This window comes from Mesoplodon densirostris, chromosome 17 (genome assembly GCF_025265405.1).
Source record: "Mesoplodon densirostris isolate mMesDen1 chromosome 17, mMesDen1 primary haplotype, whole genome shotgun sequence".
Classification (NCBI taxonomy): domain Eukaryota; kingdom Metazoa; phylum Chordata; class Mammalia; order Artiodactyla; family Ziphiidae; genus Mesoplodon; species Mesoplodon densirostris.
Genome location: NC_082677.1, coordinates 50774475 through 50799831, shown reverse-complemented (window position 1 = coordinate 50799831; position 25357 = coordinate 50774475). Strand labels below are relative to the sequence as shown.

Below are 25357 nucleotides of genomic sequence, written 5' to 3'. Positions count from 1 at the left end.
TTTCTGGGCGAGAGGCTCCTTGGGTTCTAGTGACCATCCTCAGTGGTACCGAAACCCCACTGCAGAACTAAAGCCTCACATCTCTTATCCCAAGCATTTCAGAGAGAATTGTTTACAAGTGCGAATATCCTGCCTACCCGCCTCAGGTATAAACGCCCTGTACAAGAGCATAACAGTGACAATACTTTCACAGTCGTGGTGAAACGTAGGCGTGGTATTTGTACTGTTTATGCTGCGCATTCATGCGTGACCTGGTATTGCTGAAATAGTCTTTATTTCTGAACATTCCAAAACAGCAGTGTACACAGTAACAAATATTAAGTCATATACCATAAGAAAGCATTCATTAGTGCAAATGGATTTTGTAAAAGGTCTATCAAAAAGATTTATTTGCTTTAAAATGCGTTCATTTCCAGAAGCATTATTAATAAAATGTTACAGTTTCATCTTCTGTAAAAGTATTGAAAATCAACTGTAGTACAGTAGCAAACATTGCAGGTATTAAGTGCAATGAGCTTGTGATGCCATTATAAATATGAAACCCACGTATGACAATAAATTAACAATGAAACGACAAGACCATTTCACTCTGTTGTTTGGCTGTCTCAGTGTTCAATGCTTCAGATTACATTGTGCTCATTCAACATAAAATTATGTCTCTCAAATTGTTATGATGGATTTTTGCTGATATATCCCTAGAGCTAAAAAAATAGTACCTTACCACAAAAATATTTTTATGGCACAAAATTTAAGTTGTTCCATAGTGGTTCACGTAGGTGTAAAAAGAAATAGGCACAAAAAATAAAATTCCTGTAAACTATAAAAAAGAGAATTTCAAAGCATACGTTATAGAACCTGGTTGTAAAGATGCAGTGTATTAAAATACAGAACATGTAATGGGAAGATGTTTAGAACATGTAAGTAGACTGAACAAGTTACTTTAAGAAACTCAGATGGCAAAGAAAGCATTATGGATACATCTCAATTCTCTCAAAAAAGATTCAGGTACATATCAGTTCTACAAAAACTTCCTAGCTCTAAGTGTCACAATACTGCAACCATGGATTTGTGAACGCTGCAGTATCTCAGGCAAATATTTAAGTGCAATAATTAGTCTCTGGTGATTGGTCCATTGAAAAACAATGCAGTAAATATGTTAAAACGCAGAAGGGAAAGAATATCCCGACATCCGCTGCTACCCAGCCAGCTAGGTAACACGACCCTCATTTCCACTTCTTTCCAGCTGTTCTAACGTACATAGAACTGCATCAGTAGCAACCATCTCTCCAGTTTCCATCCCTCAGAGTGCTGAGTGAAGACAGAGGCTTTGGAGGCTGAAGGAAACTATAAAGGAATGAAAAAAGGACACGGCTTGTAAGTAATCCCACGAGTCCCATCACTTACTTTGATCTCTCCGCCACTCCAGCCGTGACAACGTGCTGGCACCTTCCCAAGTGTACCTTGTATTTCTGGGCCTTCAACATGCTCACCTAATGGAAAGCCCAGTTCTCGGCACATTGCCACACATGTTGTATGTGAACAAGCAGATTTGCAGCCTAAGTGGAAAATGATCAATACCCTTAGTGTATAAAGAATATTTTAAAATCAGAAACAGATAAACTCAGGAGAAAAAATGGCCTAAAAACATAAGTGGTTACTTCATTGAATACAAATTGAAAATTTCTTCATGTTATTCTGTCTTACAAATAATCAAAGATTTGCCTATTATATTGGCAGAGAATTTAAAAAGAATGATAATATCCAATGTTTGCCTAAGTCTGTGGCAACAGACCTTCGCATTGTCTGGCAGTGACAGCCCTTCCAAGAGGTTAGTTTGAAGACATATATCCGAGGATAAATGGACCGTCCACAATGACCTACATACATCAAATTATGTGATTCTATTCAGTCACAAACGCAACACAGCCCGGCATTGAACAAACATGCACCAAAATGATTTCTATCTGGATAGCAGGATTATTTACTTTTCTATGTTTGTTTTACAATAGTTTCTGAATTTGTTTTCGAGCACCTATTTATCGGAAAATAAGAACTATTTATAGCTCCCCGATGCATAAAGAAGAATTACTTGTTCTCACACCCTCTTCACACTTTTGCCATGGCTCCCTCCCTCTCCTCCTCCAAATTTTCCTGTCAGAGTTGATTTACTGCCTCCATTTTCTCATCTTCTACTCTGTCCTCAACTCGCTTTTATGGAATTGTTTTTAACCGTAAGACACTCCAGGAGATCCAGTTCAAGAAGGGCACGTCACAACCATAAGATCATCGAACGGGTGCCCTGCAAGCAGGCTGGAATTTTGAAAGAAAAAAACAAAAATTCTACCTGGAACATACCAAACTTATACCAACATAAGCTAATACAGCCCCAGTTAAATATCACTAAGATGCTTTTAAAATCGTGACTGTTGGGGGAGGGTGTGTATGTGCATGTGCCTAACGACATTTTTGCCCATTTTGATTAAAAATTGATTAAAAAGGTACTGAACCCAGAGGCAGGAGGTCACGCGTCAGGCCCGAAGCAGCAGAGTGACCTACCAGGGTCAGACAGAGGGGAAGTCAGGATGGTCCCCGGAGCAGCTTCTAACTGCAGCCTGCAAAGGAGGCCGTGCAGACGAACGAGCAAAGGTTCTTACCTTCTGACAGGCTGTGCAATTTTGCTTCGAGGCAGGTTACTCCCATTTAGTGCCAATGAAGGTCTTGGGAGTGCGCTGCGGCCCATGATCCCAGAAGCTGCAGCTTTGTTGGGGGCAGGGATCCCCGTGTTGGCGTATAACTGTAAGCCGTTGGATAAAGGCATGTTACTGCTGCCTTGAACGGTTGGACTCACGTAGGCTGTGGCTTTAAGAGGCTGCCGCACAGACACTGGGAAATGTCCCACGCTGTGGATTCTGTGTTGAAGCTGCCCTGGTGACGGAACTAGAAGAACAAAGGACACTCACGTGAGAGAACGCTTACCACTATCTACACGTGTGTTATGTTCAAAGAAGCTGATACTGCTGAAAGGGTTTTAGATATATAGAAATTTATCTACATATATGCACGTAGATAAATGAGATACGAGTTCCAGACTGCATTTAGTATTGGAAAATTCTACTTCTTGACAAGCATCTCCTTCTCTGTCAATCAGCAGCAACATTTCTGAGTGCCTGACTATATTTAGAAGCCAGCTGGAACAACCACCTTCTTTCCTTTAACAAATTTGAGCATCTCTGAGTTCTCACAGGATTTCCTCCTTGCTTGCTTGCTTGCTTTGAAGACATTAGGATTGCTTGATGGTTGCACTGGGGGTGGTTTCATGAGGATAAAACAAGGGGACAATTTAATAGCAGTAATTATAGTAATTATAGAAGGGAAGACAGGTGGCATCGGAAGGCACCAACAGCTTATTACAGACATATTTCTTACATAATTTTCATCATGACATTTATCTCATAGGGTTGGTGGGAGGACTAAATGAGTTAATCCACATAAAGCCTTACAATGGCTGAGTAACCACTCAGCAAGTACTACCTTGATAACAGCAGCAGAATCTGTGAAACGAAGGGAGCTCTCTGGGCAAAAACCCTTAAGAACTTCATCAATATACTGGCCCATCATTGTGCACTATTTCACATTAAAAAACAACTGTTTGGCAGAAATTTTTAAATTTTATAAATCCTTTTCTCCAAGGAAAAAACTGAATCACCAATTTAACATGAACTTAATACACACAACAGTACCTGTCATTTACTAACCACTCTAGCCTCTGCTGCTTAGTACACTCGTGATGCGGTTAACACAAACGGACCCTGTTTTCTAAAACAGTTTAACTGATTTTGAACTTAAGCACAGAATATACAATAGATATCTCTTTGATAGAAAGTGAGGAGAAAGACAAAGAACGTCTATGGTTTTAATATCTCTTGAAAATATTTCCTTAAATTAGCTTTGTTCAAGTATACAGTAGGTGAAATCTACATGTAGGAATGCTGATGTATGTGTACAGTAAGTAGCCAAAAAATTCGATGAAAAATGAGGTCTCTGTAAGATTCTGCTATAGTTCTGTTTCCATCAAGCTTTAGGGATACAGTAAACTTGTGTTGGCTGGCAAATCATCTCTAAGATCCTTTCCAACCAATTCTACAACTCCTTAATTTAGGAGCTTCTAACTGAATGTTCCAACATATTGGCTTATCAACTGTAACAAACATACCCCACTAATGCAAGATGTTAATAACAGAGGAAACTGGAGGAGGGGAGGGGGACATGCGGGGATAATGGGAACTCTGTACTTCTCGCTCAATGTTTTTGTAAACCTCAAACTGCTCAAAAACAAAGTCTTAATTTTTAAAAAAAAACTCAACAGGTGAATTTAGCCCAGTTTTTTCTGAAACACGATATACGTAAAGTACCTATTAAGCCTAGAGCGGAACGAAATTTTGAAGTGAACACACACGTGTAACCATATCCACAGCAAGACGTGCAACACTGCCAGCACCGCAGCAGGCTCTCACATACCCTCTCCCAGTCAGTACTCCCCCAAAGTGACTGTTATTTGCACTTTTATCACCCAGACTAGTTATTCCTATGTTGAACTTCATGTGAATGGAATTATATAGTATGTTCTCTTCTTTGGCTTCTTTGACTCAATATTATGTTTCTGAGATTCATCCATATTTGCATTGCTATAGGTATTCCATTGAACGAATGTCAAACTCCATTCTCCTGATGATAAAAAGCTTGGTTATTTCTAAGTTTGGGGTTTTATGAACATTCTTGAATATGCGTTGGTGTTCAGATGCATTATGTTATGGGTATATTCCAAATTTATAACTATTAGGATAAATAAAGTTATTAGCAAAGCTGCTGAATACAACATCAAAATACAAAAATCAATTGTATTTCTAAATACCAGCAAACTAGTAGAAACTAAAATTTGAAAAAGATACTATTTATAAAAAACATTTTAAAAATAAAATACTTAGGAATAAATTATAGATGTATTAACCTCTATATAGAAAGCTACAAAACATTGAGAGACAAGATGATCTAAATAAATGAAAGAATGTTCCATGTTAATGCATTAGAAGACTAATATTGTTAAGATACCAATTCTAAAATTTATCTACAGATTCAATAAAATTTCAAAATCATTTGAAATGAAATTACGGAACAGATATTCAGGAAGATACTCCTATTACTCCTATTAATTCTCCTACACACAAGATAGATAACCACCCTTGAGTTTAAAAAAATAACAAAGAGAAACTAGTTAAGATCAATAGACACAATCCTAATTTTACAAATGAGAAAACAAGAATCAGAAAGGATATGGAGCTTTTCCATGAACTTATGATTAAGAAAAGACCCAGGGACTTCCCTGGTGGCACAGTGGTTAAGAATCAGCCTGCCAATGCAGGGGACACGGGTTCGAGCCCTAGTCCAGAAAGATCCCACATGCCGCAGAGCAGCTAAGCCCGTGAGCCACAACTACTGAGCCTGCACTCCAGAGCCCGCAAGCCACAACTACTGAGCTTGCGTGCCACAACTACTGAAGCCTGCATGCCTAGAGCCCGTGCTCTGCAACAAGAGAAGCCACCGCAGTGAGGAGCCCGCGCACCGGAAGGAAGAGTAGCTTCCGCTCATCGCAGCTAGAGAAAGCCCGCGCGCAGCAACGAAGACCCAAAGCAGCCAAAAATAAATAAAAGAAAAAAAAGAAAGAAAGAAAACACCCCAACTCAAGTTTCTGACTGCTAACCCAGTGTCTTCCTTCTATATCAGGCTGCCTCTCCAACTTTCTCTATCCCACCTTTGTTCACTCCAGAAAGCAGAACGGCCCAGAACTAGAATCTTCATGATACACACTTAGAATGTATAAAGCACATTCTCTTACAATGCTTAGGAATAAAAGTCAATGAGAGCAGAGTCCTGAGATCTGAAACAAGTTCATGACTGACCTCCTCTTACACATGAACATTGTTCTCAGGTTTTTTTGTTTTCTCTCATTATTATGCTTGACTTACAATGGTTTTTCTATTTTCTTCATTTCTTTCATGTATCAATTGCAATTCTTCTATAGAGAAGAATTTCCCCTCTTCTCTATTTATTTTATTCAATTAAGTATGACCCACAGTTAAATAACCTATGGGTTATAATCCTTTAATATAAATATTTATTCTGTGGCTCAAACTGTCCCAGATTTGGTCTCTGGGAGTTTCTTCAAGTTGTTTCCCATATCCTTTTGACATGTTCCCATCATTTTTTGAGCACTTCCATCAAAACCTGCCATGGTTTGTAGTGTGCGTTCTATTCTATTTTGGGTTACGTACATTTTTCTGGCACTCAAGTCGTGCTATTAACCCACACTGAATTAGAGTTCACAAAAACTCCTCATCATTACCCTATCTGCTACCATCACAACTGTATTTTCCCTTCTATGCTTATACTATTGACTTTTGTACTCAAGTGTAGAATTTTTATCTCAGTTAAATTTCATCATGATATATTTGGCCAACTGTCCTAACCTCCTGACATAAAATTAGTAGTCCTCTCAGTTTCCCACCATTAGTTCACAGGTTGTCTTCTGTGTCTATAAACAAGACATTAATTCAAATATTAACAGATCAAGCCCTAAGATACAGCCCTATGGCATTCATTTATACATTCGTTCAAACATTTACTGAGAGCTCAATGTTCCCGGCAGCATGCCAGGTGCTGGGGACAGAAAATCAGATGAACTATGGTCCAAGCCCAGAGGGAGCCAGTAGGCTAGTATGGAAGATGACATGATGACATAATGACAGAAAAGTGTAACACGCTGAATGACAGAGGTAGGCACCAAAAATCTAACCCATTCTAGACATGTGTTGGAGGTACACAGGTTAGTCTGTTAGGGCCACCAGGGAGTCTTCTGGGTGCAGACTTAAGACATCTGGTTGACGGCACTTGGCCACACACTCTGAACACACTTCAGGCCTCCCAGGATTGGGCATATCAATACTGGGACTGTGACCTTGGATCTGCCACCCAGGGGTCAGCCTCAGACTTAACCCCAACTACCCCTACAGATAGCATGAGTAGGAGGTGGGGGGGTGCCCTGGAGCCAGCACATCCCCACACAAAGCGAACATACACATACACATACACATACACACACACACACACACGATTTTACTTTCACTGTGCTGTTCTCATCACTGGGTAAACCGTATGGAGGACGAATGGCACACCGTGGGGCAAACTGAAATGAAGTAGGTGAATCCTACTTTAGACACACTAAAATAGAACTTCATTTGCCAGGGGAAAGCTCTGGACTGGTGAAAAACAAGACCAAAGTAACAGCTAGACAGAATAAGTGTGCTTTCCTCAGAGTAAATGTATCAAGTACGCAGCTTAAAAGAGGCAGATCTGCAAAGAAAACATTTTTGTATGATGAGTAAACAAATCAATCACCATTTAGTGCTTCTACTGCTATCCCTGGGTATAAAGGATTGCATATAATTTACTAATTATTAATTGGTGACATAGGCACCAGTGAAAATACCACTCAGTTGTAATGGTGAAAGACAAAAAAGTGTCACAAGGAGCAAAGTTTCCTGTAGTGTTCTTAAGAGAAAGAAAGAAATGAAATAGTAAGATTTTCCTAATGGTGTTATAACTAATTAAAATTACACACAAAAAAATTGTCATACTTACTACAGGACTGTATTCTTGAAATTCCATTTGCAGCTCCATGCAAGCTTGAGTCAAAACTCTGACTATTCCGCACGGTGACTGGAGAACTACCATTGCTACTAACAGCGGTTGTACTTGGCATCCGAGCTAGATTAGGCATACTTCTTCGGAGCTTATCTAGAAAAGAATTTTAACTAAGTTAAAAATCACAACTTTTATGCCAGTTAAAACACTAGCTTTCAAAAGTAAATACAAATAGAAATCATATTTTGTTCAATGACAAACAGAAATTATCATGTGTTATGAACTCTAGGCAAGCTAATTAATTACCCCCGGTAGCGACAAACACACTCCATGTCTCCAGAAAGGTTCCATCAGACTGCTAAAGGAAAGCACTTGTTCTATAAAAAGAGGGAGGAATTAGGTAATCAATTAGCTGTTTGTTGCTATACAATAAGTGTATAAAACTGAATCGAAGTGAGAATAGAAAATAATCTTACAGTTTAAAAAAAAAAAAAGCTAGGAATTGTTACATGTTAATAAAAAAAAAAAACCTAGAAGTGTCAAACCAGCAATTACTGAATCTTTTGCTAGCATATCAAAAAAGGAGGAAATTCTTAAAATTCTAACTTGAGATGTTTTGACATATCCACTCATCACATCAACATGACCACATTAACTTCTGGAAAGTTTTAAGGGGCATGAGTACACCACCAAACCTTTGGAGACTCAAAAAAATGCTTCCCTTTCTTTTTCCTTGCTGAGTACATCTTCCGCCACTAAGGGACAGCAGAGAGTCAGTCACGCACAGACCTCAGTGCTGCTGAGATTTGAATTCAGCCACAAGAGGGCAACTCTACAACGTAGACAGTTCTCTCTTTAATACACACCCCGCCAATCTAAAGTACATATATCAGGTCACTCAAGCTCAGAAAACAAAGGATACATCTGAATACTCAGTAAAAACCAATTCAAGTACAAAACCAGATTCCTTTTTCTCCCCTTCACACACAGCTCCTTCTGCATCACTTAGATCCCTTGATTATAGCCCAACTCATCAAGTCACCTAATCCAGAAAGCGGCGGAATCTTCCAAGTTTCACCTCCCTTCTTCACCCTCGACTCCCAAGTCCTGTCAATTCTGTCTCATAAATATTTAACAAATCTCTCACTACCACCTAGTTGAGACCTCATTATTTGTCATCCACATTTTCACAAAATTTTCCTCTTAATTGGTCTCTGTACACCCTGTCTTGTTCCTCCCCATCTTCCAAACAGCCAGTGACTTCTAGCCAGCCACTTGCTAAAACCCTCCAACCACTCTCCCTCCCCTTCCTCTGAAAGCCCAAGCTCCTGGGCTGAGACAAGGTCCTTCTAAGATACAGGCTCTGCAGCCATCTCTAGCCTCACCTCCTGCTGCCCTCGCCACACAGCCTACTTGCCAACCACAGAGGAGAACGGAATTTCCAAATCCTTCACACTCTCTTGTACCCGTGGGCGTGCTGGTCCTTTCACTTGGACACCCTTCCCCACTTTGTGGAATGAATGAATGGACGGACGAGTATCTCCTGTGTATATATACTATACAGTGTGTTAGACAAGGGAGTTCCCGACTCTCAGTGGGGTCAGAGTCTAGACCATTGTTTCTCAATCTTTTCTTCTGCTATCAATCTTTAGGAATCCTTTAAGGAATAAAGGCAGCAGCCAGCTACCCACCAAACATCTAAATCTAGACTTGCAGTAAATACAGGGCTCAGGGGAGGTCCTCAGGCTAACACTGATTACACCATGCCACTGATAACCCCTGCCATACCCTAAAAATCACAGTTAGCAAATGTTCTACAAGCTTTACTCACTTATCATACCTGGCAAACTATTCAAATACAGTAGCTCTACCCTGCCCCACCTTATGGGCAGGGGATACGTTCCAGGACCCTCAGCGGGTGCCGGTAGCCGCCCACAGTACAGAACCTTCGATATACGATGTTCTTCCCATACAGGCGCTGACAGGCAGGAAGCACCCACAGCGTGGATACACAGGACAAAGGGATGATTCACGTCCCAGGTGGGACACAGCAGGAAGGCACCAGATTTCCTCATACCACTCACGACAATGCACAGTTTAAAACTTACGAATTGCTTATTTCTGTAATTTTCCATTTAACATTTTCAGACTGGAGCTGACCATGGGTAACTGAAGTCACAGGTGAGGGTGGACCGCTGTATGCTCCTTTTAATCCCATGATCCCCAGAAATATACCAAGAACTTTCAAGAGCCATCCCTTTGGAAACCAGGCAATGTAGGAGCTATGGAAGTAGGAAATATTAACACGCACTTCTATTTTTTTTTAATTATTTTCTTCTATCCATATTATTTTAATAATTTAGAAAGATATTTGAGAGATTGGTTTCAAAGTTACGACTCTCACAATTTTGTTCAAATAACCCTCTGGTAACAAATGAAGGCTCAGATATCTGAGCCACATTAATAAAAGTTTAAAAAACCAGTGGGGTTGGGGAGACCACCTTTACTTTTTCAGCACTTTTCCAGCGTTTTTACTCCAGGCAATGGAATGGTCATTATTTCATTTATTCCTTATGACAAACTTAGGTTAAAGGATTACGTGTTACATAAAGGAGAACGTGTACCAGATGATTTGATGTCCAATTATACCTAAGTTTTCTAAGAAAGGGATATTATTTGTCTACATTTTGTAGCCAAATAAGTGAGAGCTCAGAGGCATGAGAAGCCTGGGAAAGGTATAAGTGGTAGGCCAGGAGGGGGAACTCAGCACATACTGGCCTTCAGAGCCTGTGTACTCAACCATTAAGTTAATTAGTCAGAAGCCCAATCCAGAGAACTGCTGTGGTTATTCCATTTTCCTTTGCATGTGGAGACCAGACCTTTTAGAGAAATAAAACTACCACAGTCAGACACCAGGCTGAGAAATGTTTCCACTTTCCTAACAGGAACCATCATAACACAGATTTAGGGACACGTAACCCTTTTCATAATGGTATTGAATGTTAAGTTAATACCACTTTTCGAAGGTAGGACAATGATCCCACTGACAACTAATCCAGATGCAGGGGGAGCATCTGCTTGACAGGCAGGACGCGATGCTCTAAGACAGCTGACAAAAAAAGCCTTTGCAGAAACAACTCTGTGCCCTCTCCCGCAGTTTTAATGATGCTGTAATTTTCGTTAAGCACCTAAAATATTGTCTTTGATATTATGAGCTTTAATAAATTACTCACTAGTGGCAGTCACTTTGCCCGCCACTGTTTTCTTTTAAATTTGAAATCTGAAGGTATTAAAAAAGAGAGGCGTTCTGACTAAAAAACCTTAAATATTTTCAAATGGTCTCTCAATTAGCATGAATAATACAAGTACAGAGGAAGAAAAAGTGAACACTAAGTACATGACAGCAGGTGATGACTAGTATGATTTGTATTTGGCCTTGCAATATTTTTAAATAATTTGTTGGATCATTTCTGGGCCCAGGTTTGAGAAATGCTGCTGTATAATAATTAAAAGCTATGACTCCATAAATATGGTTGGTTTCTCCATACTGTACAGGATTTGTGTGTGAGGGTCAGGCTGATCACCAGTGCAAAAACATACCAGGCTTAGAATATCACGATTATTCTCCCTATAGTTCTTGTAAGATCTATAACTCCCGGGAGTGGGGAAGGAAGATAAATGATGAAGAGGGAAATCGAAAAAATTACAAAAAAGAACGACACATATTCCCACCCACCGTGCTGCCATCAGGACAAATCAACTTGCCGTTACCGCGCCAAATATCAGCTTCCATAGCCCCACTGCTGCACTGATCTTAATTCTAGATGTCAGGACACCAGAGGGAAAGACACATCCCAGACTTCCCCTAAATCTCGATGTGCACAGCAGCAGCATCCTCTCCAAGCACCAGGGTCCACACTTCCCATCCATCACTCTGGGCTAGGAGCAGGCCGTCAGAGATGGGGGGTTTTGAGAAAGATGAGAGAAGATGCGGCTCCATGCATCTGACTCCATGGAACTAGGAACTCCCCAACTTCCACAGCCCTGCTGTGCTACAGCCTTACCAGCCACAGCACGAAGATGCTCCCCATTTCTGACTCAGTCTGGTACCTCACAATGGTTTTCCTGAAGCTATACATCTGGGACACATAATCAGAAGCTGGTCAATTATAGATTTAAATGTACACCAACCAAACTGATAAGGTCTTGAGGATGTACTTAATCAGTCTTGGAAACATTTACCAGTTATTTATATTGACCCTAAAACCATTTCTTGACCATGTATGAAAGATCAAACCACATTGAATACCAAAGGAGCACACAACTTACCTCCGTTGGTCCTATTTGGTTGCTGATCTGGAGTTTGGGCTTGAGGTGAATAATACTGTTGCTGCTGGTAATTATTCGAAGGAAAATACTGGGACCCGGGGCTCCTCCTACACTCCCGAATGCTGGAGAAAGTCTGTGAATGGGGAATTCCTCTTTGGAAAGGTGAGCATCTTGGAAGACGAGGCTGAGGTGGTGGCAGGTGATCAAATTCCTCCTCGTCCTCCAGGCTGAATCGATCGTATTCTTGATCACTGCATGTCCCTTTTTTTCCTGAATTCAGTGACACACTGGAACTAGGTCTCGACACAGATGCTGAAGTAGAAGCATAATCTTGCCTGAGACCTATGGAACAACAGGGAATAGTATTTACCTTATGAGGCATTTCAATCTGGCTTAATTATTAAGTTCCAATTCATCAAATATTTGAGGAAAATTTGTGTCAAGCAAGTGATTCAAGTGGAGACCCACTATCTTGTTCTTAGTTTATTAAATTCCAAGAAAACAGACACGTTTACCTACCAAACAGACAGCTAATACTAGACTATTCTGTTCTGGGAAAAGACTGCCCCAATTCCAGTGAAGATTAAATATACCGCTACAGTTCATCAATCAGTATCTGTCAATTTCCCCAAGCCATTCCTTCTGGAATCTGGAGAGATACTTAGGAAGGCTACTTAGGAGACACTATTCATCACCATGATGAGTAGTTAACTGTGAGTTAGACAATCAGACATCAAATCTCTGCCCAAGTAGGAACTCCCTCTCCCCATCCCCACTTTCAAAGTCAAAGGAAAGTTCAAAACCTGGGGCACAAGTATTTTCTAACGAGGTCACTTCTCTTGTTCTTTTTGTTACTAATATTATCTTTTTCAAAGCATGCTGACACTTCAAAACTTCAATAGTTTTGGGTCATCCTAAATGACAGCCAACTAAAAATAGTCAAACTGGAAGTTTCTAGTTATCTTGTTGCCAACCCACAACTTTTTTTTTTTTTTGCGGTATGCAGGCCTCTCACTGTTGTGGCCTCCCCCGTTGCGGAGCACAGGCTCCGGACGCGCAGGCTCCGGACGCGCAGGCTCAGCGGCCATGGCTCACGGGCCCAGCCGCTCCGCGGCATATGGGATCCTCCCAGACCGGGGCACGAACCCGCATCCCCTGCATCGGCAGGCGGACTCTCAACCACTTGCGCCACCAGGGAGGCCCCACAACTTTTTTTTAAAGTAGTCTATGCCTGACTGACTACTTAACTTCTGAGGCTGACATCCAATCTTTCAGCCATAATTTTTTTTTTTTTTTTTGCGGTACACGGGCCTCTCACTGCTGTGGCCTCTCCCGTTGCGGAGCACAGGCTCCGGACGTGCAGGCTCAGCGGCCATGGCTCACGGGCCCAGCCGCTCTGCGGCACGTGGGATCTTCCCAGACCGGGGCACGAACCCATGTCCCCTGCATCGGCAGGCGGACTCTCAACCACTGCGCCACCAGGGAAGCCCCCAGCCATGTATTTTTTTAGAAAGAGTTACTGTTAGTGTACTGTTACTAAGTAACAATATAAAATAATCGTTTTTCCTCTCAAAATGTATCTTGTTAAATCTTGCATAAGCATTACAATGTTTCTCATAGTAGCCTTGCCCGACTCTGAAAGCAGGAAATTGTTATGCTTAAATGATACTTGGCTGTTTCTACTTACGTTGGCCTCAGAAGATAATTCCAGGATAAGCTCAGCCCAGTTCTGTGATCTGCATCTTCTTGTGCCTTTTGATACCATTAATACCCTTGAAGTAGTTCACTCTCAGACTGTTGTAACCTTATTGCAGAACCAGTAATAACTCAATGTTATTGGAAATAACATTTCCAATGATCTCTCCTTCAATAATTATGTATCTTGAGAAGTACAATTTTTATGGAAGAATAGTTGACTTACAATGTTTTGTTAATTTCTGCTGTACCGCAGTTATTCAGTTATACATATGTATATACACATAATTTTTTATATTCTTTTCCATTATGGTTTGTCTCAGGACACTACATATAGTTCCCTATGCTATACAGTAGGACCTTGTTGTTTAACCATTCTATGTGTAATAATTCGCATCTGAGAATGCATTAATGCATGTTTAATTGAACTTTTATTAAGATAACTACACACTCACATGCAGTTCTGGGAATAATAGAGATCTTTTGTGTACTCTGTCCAGTTTCCCCTGATGGTATCATTTTGCAAAATCATAGAATAATAGGACAACTATGATATCACCACTTATATAAACCCATCTGATTTAGATTCTCCAGTATTACTTTTATATGTGTACATGTGTTAGTATTAAATTCTATACAATTTTATCACCTGTAGGATCATATATCTACCACCACCGTCAAAAACAGAGCAGCTCCCTAAATCCCTCGTGTTGCGCTTTTATAACCACATCTACCTCCCTCCTGAGAGCCCACACCCTATCCCTAAGCCCCGGCAACCACTAATCTGTCATCCATTTCTAAAATGTTGTCATTCCAAAATGTTATATAAATGGAATTATACAGTATGAAATCTCCTGGGATCATCTTTTTCACTCAGCATAATTCCCTGGAGATTCATCCAAGATGGTAATGTCTATCAAAATTTATTCTTTTTTCTTGCTGAGTAGTACTCCACGGTATGGAGGTACCCCCAAGCTTGACTAACCACTCACCTACTGAAGGACATCTGAGCTCATTCTGGTTTTTGGCTTTTATTATAAATAAATAAAGGTGCTATGAACATTCATATACAGGTTTCTGTGTTTGTGAACACAAGTTTCCATTGCCCTGGGATAACTGCCCAAGAATACAATGTGCTGGGCCTTATGGAAACCACATGTTTAGTTCTCTAAGAAACTGGCAAACTGTTTCCACAGTGGCTACACTGGTGATGTTTTATATCAATATATTTTGCCCAGAGTATGTCCTAATATTTTACAATGGTCATGAGACTGTGAGAAGCATTTAATTGCCCCACCTACAAAGTAGGATGGGATGAGAGAAAGAATAGAATTGTTTGCCCATTACCTGGGGAGAAATGCCTGAAACCTCCCCACCCCCTTAGATTTCAAGTAGAAACCTCTAGTTTAAAATGTTTTCTAGTTTAAAAAGAGGAACCGGGGCTTCCCTGGTGGCTCAGTGGTTGAGGATCTGCCTGCCGATGCAGGGGACATGGGTTCGAGCCCTGGTCTGGGAAGATCCCACATGCCGTGGAGCAACTGGGCCCGTGAGCCACAACTACTGAGCCTGCGTGTCTGGAGCCTGGCTCCGCAACAAGAGAGGCCGCGACAGTGAGAGGCCCGCGTACCGCGATGAAGAGTGGCCCCCACTTGCCGCAACTAGAGAAAGCCCTCGCACAGAAACGAAGACCCAACACAGCCAAAAATAATTAGTTAATTTAAATTAAAAAAAAAAAAAAAGAGGAACCTACTTTCTTCTTGCAGACGAGCCATGATCTGAACATCAGTGAGGTCCTGTAACTTATATCCCATGGAGATAGAATCATCCTCCAGCTCTGAAGTACTCAGCTCACTGTCTATGGATGACTGGGGACTGAGAGGGGAGCCCCTGGATGTGTAACCTAAAAACAAGGGAAATGTATTTGTTACTTAGTCTAAAGAACTGCTATCTGCATGTGCTTTACAGTTCACATATCAACAGTCAGCACTTCAAGGCATTCTCCAATCAAAAGGCACAGAGTGGCTGAATGAATTAAAAACAAAACAAGACCCATCTATATTTTTCCTGTTTTCATTAAGTCACCAAAAACAACCAACACACCACTATGACAGGAGAATGGCAAGACAGTATGCACATCTTCACGTGTTCATAATTCATATATACAAAACCACTTGTTTTGTTTTCTCAAATTCAGTTTTCATAATTCAAAAATCCACTCTGTGCTGTACACTAAAAAAATTGTTAAAAAGGTTGATTTCAGTAGATTTCATGTTATATTTTTTACCACCGTAAGACAAGAAAAATCAATAATGCTAAATCTGCATCCCATTAGCTTAAGTATATATCTAAAGGCATGGTATAAGAATACATATCCTGTACACTTTCAATGCATAATCAGACATGCTTGTCTCTGGTAGTAATGGATTATATATTTTAAACTAAATTTTAATCTGGTCCATTTTTTAAACAGGTACAAACAGCAGTGCTATAAATGGATAAGAATATCACACATAAAAGGCACACATCCATACAGGGAAGCACATACAAAACCTTCATAATTTAGAATCGTCACAGGAGACTTGTAGTCACTCATGAAAGTGAGAAAGTAATGGCTTGAGATAGGAGAACCAAGGAAGAACGGGCTGAAGGGAGAAAATTACAGGGATGGAATCACCAATGCTGAGACAACTACGAGACCGTCATCTCATAAAAAGCTACTATGACTATTCTTTCTACACAGCCCTGACTTAATAAAAAGCACCAACAGTTTTTTAAACAGCAAGATATAATAAAAGTCTGATAATCTTCAATCATAATGAAAATCATAAAGACCTTTATTTTGTTCAATATTTAATTTTAAAAGCACATTATGCATTTGGAAACACATAATTATATATATATGCATTTGATAAAGAGTGAAGGCTGCCTACTATACACAATTGAGAGCAGATTAATGACGTTAAAGTACAAATTAACCCTAGCCTTTGTCATACCCAAAGTAAGTGTGCAGCAGACTCCCCATTGTGATAAGTAAGATTACCCTCAAGCTTTTCAATGAAAGGTGGATATTTAAGCTGTGTTTAGTGACTGATTTACAAAGCAAGCCGCTAGATGAGAAGTTGAAATATTACCTGTTCTTTCAGGTGTTAGTATTGCTTTATTTGAGGTTTTAGAGAAGCTGGGAGTATTAATGCCATTGCTATAAGGGCTGAGTCTTGCCACAGGGCTATAAGGAAAAGCCAGGGAGACATTTGAAGGGAAGAGACTCCGCCATCGGCTAGCTGTCACAGAAGCAGAAAATAAACAGCAGCGGTTAGCTATACAGAAGCAGACGTTGACTTGTCAGAGGGAGAAAGGGAAGAGGTTAAAAAAATGAAGAGACAACGCAACTTTTCATTCTTAACTGGCTCTACCTTATCTAAGGGAAAACATACGTAAAAGCGGGCTATTTGTGAAGCAGGGCCCGATTTTTACCTTCATGAAGAACCATTCAATCAGTGCCACCTTGATTACAGTCAGTATGTCTACATAACAGCGAAAAGTTGTTTTTAATTTCCTCATTACGAATGTTTTCTATTTCTGCACAAAAATTTAACTGTTTTAATAATATAAAATGTTAATGTCAAAAGAAAAACTCAAGGAAACGTATCTTTAGAATTATGGGAAATAGTTCTTAAGTTAACTGTTCATAGTCCTATTTTTTTTTCCTAAGGTTTATTTTCAACCCATTTAATATTAATAAATGTTGATCCAAGAATTATTATGCGAACTTGTTCTTGGATTATGGAAGAAACTTAAAATGACTACTGTATCTACTGCATCTCTGCTTGAGTCCAAAACAAGCTTTATGGAAAAATGATCTACAAAAATCACAGAAGGGTATATGTACACCAAACCTTAGTGTTAGTTATTTCAGGTGGCAGGCATAGAGGTAACTGATAATCTGCTGGATTTTTTCTTTATAAAAAATGTTTTCCAAATTTTCTGCACTGAACATGTGTCACTTAGGTAACTTTTAATGGTAGGATTATACCTATTATTAATAATTATTCATTATTAATTTTACAGTATTAATTAATACTGTAAAATAAGGAACAAAAAGGAATTTTACCTGCATCGGCAGATGATCTAATTGCACGTTATCTCTCCTGTCCTAATTAACATATTTCCCTCCTCCAAAATTACCAGCCCCTTGGATCTTGGGATCATAAAAAGACCCTAAATTGTAAAAAAAAAACTTAAGTCACACCTAAAATCACTTCCTCTCTCTTCATGACATACAAATTACTGTGCTAGTCAAAATCCACTTTTCTAAAAAGCAATCACTTAGACATGTGCTAAAGCAGGACAGGAGGGAATAGATGAAAAGTATAAGTTAGGTTAAGTTTCACTTTGAGCAATAACTTCGTTACATTTGCTGGAAATTCGACAAAACTTGAAGAAACAAGTATAAAAAGAACTGCTTTGAAATGCACTCCCAGGACACTTTTAATGAGAGATGCTAATGAGCAAATAGCTAAAAAGTGTTCAAAAATGGGCAGTGGGGTTGGAGAAGAAGAAACTGTGGGCTGTGGGCAGGCAAAAAAGTAACAAGCTCCAATCCTGAGACTGGTAAGGTCCTTGCATACTAGCACCACGGTTATTTATAAGAGCAAATGCTTCCTGTTACTTCAGCAAGAATTCTTGAGAAACAGCACCATCCCATTCAAACAACTACAGAAGAAATAACCTTTTCCTTATGCAGATGGAAGAACTAGTTGAGGAAACTACATTCACAGTGATTCTGCTTTCAGAATCCACAAGTTTCACGAAGGGGTCACTGCCAGGAAGCCTCGTTCCTAGTTGACACCAGTCACGTCACTTATCCAACAGGCAATTCCCAATCTGTGCCAGAGCAGAGACGTGCAGAGCTGGCACTCCCTTCCCTAAACCACCAGCTATGTAAACCTGATCCCGAAACACAGTGAGAAGTAGGGGTTAATATGCAACACACACTAGGTAGCTCTTCTCACATCTTCAATCTCTATAACTCAGGGTTTCTCATTAAAAATTCTATATTAAAAAAAAAAACCAATAGTTCTTTGTGACAGCTGACTTGCTTAACAGTTGATGTTATGTTACACCAATATGATCACTCGCCAGGCAAATTACAGTGACTGCGTGTTCTCACCCACAGATGCAGGCGACAACGCATCACAACTAACCAGCATTCATTACTCTGCACAATGACTGCTGTGACCCGGGCCTCCCAGCACAATGGCACAGCGACTGTGGCTATGACAGCAAGATCCCAAGGAAGAACACAATTAGCATCTATTGCAAGAAAGAATGTTCTGCATTGTCCTTTGGCACGGAGGCTTTTAAGAAGAGGGAGGAGAATTATCGCAGAGGCAAGCTAACAAAATAACGATGTTATGTCAGTGCCGGAGGTTGTGGTGGAGAAGGAGAGGGGAGGGGAGCGGAAGCCGTCGCCTCCTGGTTATTCTTCAGTGTGGAGCTGAAGAACCGTAAGAGCTGTAACAGGAAGCATTTTCGTAGAGGATAAAAACAAAAAGAACATTCATAGGGCCATTTTGTTTTTTCCATTTAATTAATTTAATGGATTTTCTGTATAACACGAGGATGTCAAATGTTTTGAGAGGCTTGATGATGATCAAAGTGACCCTAAGAAAGGAGCAAGACAACTTTTGATAAAGGAGAAAATGGGTGATGAACTTCGGAACAGCTAAGTTTTCCTATCCTCCTACTCTAAAGTTTTATCGGTAAGTAAAGGGCTTCTCCAACTTGGATCAAACGTATCATACTTGGCAAGGCTTTCATTCCCAAATACCTAAGTTAAACTCTCTCCCAGAACACTTCTGTCTGCACACTCTCTGTGGTCCTACTGCTGCTTCCTTCATCAAGACCTCGCCATCTCTCACTAGATTATCGCAGTCTATTCCCCAGCCAAGTTCCAGCCACCAACACTGCCCTCAGAAAGCTTGCTCTGAGCATCGCTACCAAGCTTGTGTTGGTCATTGATTATTTTAACTGTGTTGCTCTCTTCCTTTCTAACGTGGCTTTTCATCCAATACTAGATCTCAGGTACTCCAGATCACCTCACTAGGACCCTTATCCAATGCCCTATACCTCACTTCCCACATCTAGAGTGTTTCTAAAGCTTCCTTGTTAAGAATACAATTGGTATTGGTTAAACTTTTGACTTTGCCACCTTCTGTCTAATAAGCATTTTCTATTGAAATAAATGTGACAAAGTACTAAGTTGTGGACAGATACCTCATCTTTCGGCAAGAAACTAGTTTGAGTGTCCAATGGTCTACACCTTCAAAGTTGTCTAACTTAAAAAATAAATTACACGATATCTGTGAAGCTATTTTTTGTATATCATTAGGCAAAGTATAACCCCCCCTGCAAAAATCAATTTGATAAATGCTCCAGTGATGATAATATCAAGAAAAATCATAAAGGACAGGTAATGGGATAGGTTTAAGAAGGAATCATAAAGGACAGGTAATGGGATAGGTTTAAGAAGGAATCTAAATTTTAAAAATTTTCCATACTAAAAATTATTCCTAACAAAAAAAAGTTCCCAGAAACCATGACACTCCTTCCATGCCTTGATCATCTTTGCCTACACTCATAGTATATATAGTAAATATTCAAATTTTTGTTGAATATATATACCCATGCATATAATCAAAATCTAATTTAAGAATGCAGCATGGCTTAATTCACATAAAAGGAAAAAGAGTAACTGATCTAATATGTAAATCTTAGTGATAATCCTCAAAAGGACAGTACTGCATCTACCTAAAAGAGTTCAAAATAAAGCAACACTCTGTTCTGGAAATAATCATTTTCACACTTTCCCCTTGTTATAGACAGAGCCAGTTGAGTACCCAATACAACATCTGGCACACAGTATATAATCGATAAATGTTGAATGTGGTCAAAATCTTGTCAGGTTCACTAATACTCCCCTATTTCAAACCATTCTACCATTCCTACCTTGACATCTAAATGATTTTGCCAAATTTCTTAAACTTAATATAATTTAGTATATCTTTGAAGACAAAGGTGAGTCTAGACATGTCAGCCCAGCTTGAGGACCAGTAAAGAAATATACCTGTAGGAGCACTTCGTTAATACTTCCCAGTAACCGCTAAATTGTTGAACTCTATGCGTGTGAATCTTCTGGTTTCGAGCTAAATGATTTTATGTCACTAACGGCCAGGTCCTGTGCGGAGTAACTGATGCATCCGGATTAAATAGGCTTCAGCCTAGATGAGCTAGTTCCTACAATGCACAGTTAAAGTGAAGGACTGTGCCAGGAACACTAGTTGGCAGTAAACCATGCAAGAAGGCTACAAAGCTTCCTCAAATTCTTGAGATGCCCACATTTCTTAAAATCAAAGAAACCATATACAAAACAGCTGAAAGTGTGTTTAGTGGACTTTCTGTACACCCCACTCTCAGTGTAGCATCTGAGTTGGTTTGAGTCCTGGAGGGCTGGACTCTTACTCTGTCTAGTGGCTTCAAACAGCACAGACACACTTCTAACCAGGTGCTATGGTCTGATTTTTTGTGTGCCCCTAACATTCATACGTTGAAATGCTAAACCCCAAAGATGATGGTATTAGTAGGTGGGGCCTTTGGGAGGTGCTTAAGTCCTGAGGGTGGAGCCCTGAATGGGAGTAGTGCTACTTATAAAGAGGCTCCAGAGAGATCTGCCACGTGAAGATACAGGGAGAAGTCTGCAACCTGGAGAGGACCCTCACCAGACCGTGCTGGCACCTGATCTCGGACGTCCGGCCACCAGAACTGTGAGCAATAAATTTCTGCCATGTATAAGCCACCCAGTCTGTGGTATTCTGTTATAGAGCAGCCTGAACAGACTAAGGCATGGGAAGTTATCCTAAAAACAAGCCCTCTCTACTTCTCCCATCTTTTTTGTTTCTTTCTCATCCAAGAATAAGACTCTAAAAGTCAAAACTGCAGTTTTGCTCACTAATTTCCCACATCCTGTTACTTGTCTCTCTCACAAAGCAGGTGATCTGGAGCATCACTCCAGAAGGTTGGAATGATCCCAGCAGTGTGAAGAAATCAGTCTAAAGCAGCCCTAGAAATGTTTTCTTTCTGCAGTTTTTAATAAGCCTGATTAAAACTCATTAACAGCAAATCTGAGTTCTGTTTTACTAAAATTCACAGAACTGCCTTCTACATAAGTCATATTTTTGTATCTCCTTGCTCGTGGCTCTTCTCAGCTACCCAAATTTATATTCTCCATCATTCCCTAAACCAGGAGCTGCTTTGAGGAACTGGCCAACTATCTGTGTACTCCTGAGCCAAAAAAAAAAACCGGAGTCCAGAATAATTCAGACACCCAACATTTACAGACCACACCCACAGTCATTCCTTTATTCAACATTTACCGACAGATACCAAAAAAATAAAGGTCAGTCTCCTGGAGCGATCTCTTCCATAGGTACACACAGCACATAATTCTTTTCCTGCTCAATTCCCACAGTCATTCTGGGAAATCTACCTGGCCCCCTATGCTCCCACCTGCTTTTCTAAAATTCATTTTTCTGTTCATTTGAGTAGGCACCCACCATGGTGGCTCTCCAGTGCCAGATGCTACGGATACTGAGCTGTGTTAAATATGGTTACTGTTCTCCCGTCCTTCCCACTTCAATTTCTAAAGACCAGTAGTGCAAAAGACAGGCAAGTAATAAGAGTACAAGCGCCAAGACAGCACCATGAAGTGCACGCAAAGTGAGGACAATGGTCAACTTTGAGGGAATCCAAAGACTTCACCAGAAGACATGATGTTGAACATGGCCCTTGAAGGTTGAGGAGCTTATCTCCCAGGGTACAATGCCGTTCTACATATTCATCCTGGATAACACATGTGAAGTCATGGAGGCATGAACAAGCCATGCCTATTCAGGGAACGGCTGACGTTAGGACTGAAGCACAGGGTGTACGTGGAGAAGAGTTAGGGCTGGAGAGCTTGGGAGGATCCATTTCCGCACCGTCATGTATAGTAGAGGCTTTAATGTTCAAGTACTGTCTTGACTTTGAGAAGGAGAAAGGCATGATCAGATATGTATTTTATGACAACATACAGATGATGGACTAATTGGGTAGAGACTGATGATTGGAGGAGCAGTTAGGAGGCTTCACAGTGCAGCTGGTGAGACACCACAAGGTACCAAACTAAAGTACTGGCAGAACATTTGGTGAGAACATGTGAAGCCACATCTGAGCTGAAGTGGAAATATCTGGGGAGCCAATGAATACAGGGAATGCAGAAAAGGAGTAAGGCAAAGCTAACACCATGGATTCTAAGACACAGATGCCATCTGCTAAGATGGGAAACATGAGATAAGCATGCTTAAGAAAAAAATGAATTAAATTCGAGATACTTGTAGGACATGCCTATGTGCTTGTGTCCAGTAAGGAGCCAGAATGCAGGAAAGAGGGCAAGAGACAAAGAGATCAGGGTCCATCAACAAGTAAGTGTTAGATGAAACTGTAGGCACTAGTGAAATCACCCAAGCAGAATGTAAAGAAGGAAGAGAGAAGAGGCCTAAGGAAGGAGCATTTAAGAGTGGGTATGGGGAGGATCAGTAGAGGTGGCGGGAGATGAAGGTGGGTTTTGTGGCCTCTTACCTGTAGATTAGAAGGCAATAAACATGCTGAGAAGGCAGAGGCTGGAATAGAGAACCTGGCAAGTATTAACAGTAATGACCAGCCCACCACGGAGACAAGCACAGGTTATTACCTAGGGGAGTCCGGAGAGCATATCTCCGTGATAATACTAATCTCAACAGGCAAGCCTAAACAAAACACTTGAAGATGTTAGCAAGTGTCCTTTTTATGATTCTCTAAAGGGCATTTATGTCCTATTGGTTTAGGTTTAGATAGCTGAAGTGTGGTGGCCATATTACTCATGGAAATGTCAAAGTGACACCACCTTTGTCATAAATAAGGGGAAAAAAAGCCCTAGTGATTGAAGGTTATTTGCCACTGGGGAATTTTAGAGATCGAGGGTAAGATCTTGGTAAGAAGAGTTAGATGTGGGTCTGGAAGGCTTGGTGGCTGTATTCAATGCCTGTGAAAGTCAGAGATGAAAGTCACAGCAACAGGCCAACACAAGAGTTGGCAAACATTTTCTGTAAAGGGCCAGGCAGTAAACATTTTAGGCTTTGCTGTCATATGGTCTCTGCTGCCACCACTCAACTCCGCCAACTCTGCCATCACAGCATTAAAGCAACCGCAGACAATACATACATGAATGAATATGGCTATGCCCCAACAAAACTTTATTTATATATACCAAGAGCTGAATATCATAGAAATTAGGGGTCATGAATTATTACTGTTCTTTTAATTTTTTTCAACCATTTAAAAATGTGAAAGAGGCCATATAAGAACAGGCAGAAGGCCAGGTATGGCCACAACTTGCCAACCCTTGGACTATTATACACACAGGTTTTGTAATATTCCCTCTGATAAATGCACAGGATTAGAATTCTATTGCAAGGGTATGTCAAGGGTTCAGACATAACAACGATAGCCAATAGCATTCTCCTTACTGTCATTTTTCATAACATACTGTAATAAAGACCAACAAAAGACTAAAAAGACATTGGACACCAGAGTTCCGGTCTCCATCCTGCCACATGCTAGTTCTCAGATCTGGAGCAGATCAATGTAACATCCTCGTGTTGCAGCATTCTCATCGGAAAAGAAGGTATGTTTGTCAGAGGGTAATAAGCAGGGCTGTGGCGGGTATAAGATGAAAGTTTACACCATGTATTCACAAAATACAAAGCATTTTTTAAGGAAAACTACTGAAAAGTTACAGCAAGTTGGGGCAAAAACGTCTTCTAAATTCTGAGGGAAAATGTTCTGGAAGCTAGGTGGGAGAAAGGAGAATGCAGAAATGATCCACTCTTCCACTCTTCCTAATACTCAGGCCGTTTAACCTGCCTTCTCAAAATGATGGGCATGCTTTTTACGTTATAGCTCATCTAGACCATTTCGCAGGCTTAATCTTAAACCACCGGGGCAGGAAGACCTCCACTTTCACAAACTATCCTCTCCAGAATAAACTTCCTAGGTGACTATATTACAGCTTTACATACCTACAGCCTACAGAAATGCTTGGACTAAGCTTAAACAAGGGAATTAAGAACCCTAGGAAAGACAGTATTTTATTGGTTCACTCTTACAAACTCTGACTGTACAGACTGAGGTAAAGGTTTTCTGGAGTAAGTTCACAGGAAGTTAGCACTGCTGACTTGGCTCCAACCCGTGCCAGCCCCCTGAAGTAGTAACATATGGTTTGCAGCTTATCTGATCCACTATTTTTACTGGGTGAACTTGAGCAGCATTAATTTCTCCACAGCTCTCCCCGGCCTGATAAATAAGCATATGGGATCTAGGAGGTCCTTCTACTACTCTGAAACAGGTGATCACAGTGCTCTTTCCCGGACATACAAAAAGTAAAGAGGATTCAACTATTATGCACATGCCAGTGGACTGATATAAGGAGGAAGGCTAAAGAACTAGCAGATGAGGGCCTTAATTGGTGTAATTGGTATTCTTAGGGGCTATTTAATCAGAG

At 40.4% G+C, this 25357-nt stretch overlaps 1 protein-coding gene across 1 annotated transcript in view; it reads right to left on the bottom strand.

Moving 5' to 3' along the window:
• Positions 1-255: 255 nt before the first annotated feature.
• Positions 256-25357, bottom strand: part of SLAIN1 (SLAIN motif family member 1) — a 54459-nt gene continuing 29357 nt past the window's right edge. Inside the window, exons 3-7 of the mRNA XM_060079898.1 lie at positions 15473-15622; positions 12028-12369; positions 7696-7851; positions 2655-2937; positions 256-1344 (exon numbers count right to left, since the gene is read on the bottom strand). Coding sequence (XP_059935881.1) covers positions 1269-1344; positions 2655-2937; positions 7696-7851; positions 12028-12369; positions 15473-15622 — 1007 coding nt within the window. The 3' untranslated portion in view covers positions 256-1268. The remainder of the gene's footprint in view (positions 1345-2654; positions 2938-7695; positions 7852-12027; positions 12370-15472; positions 15623-25357) is intronic.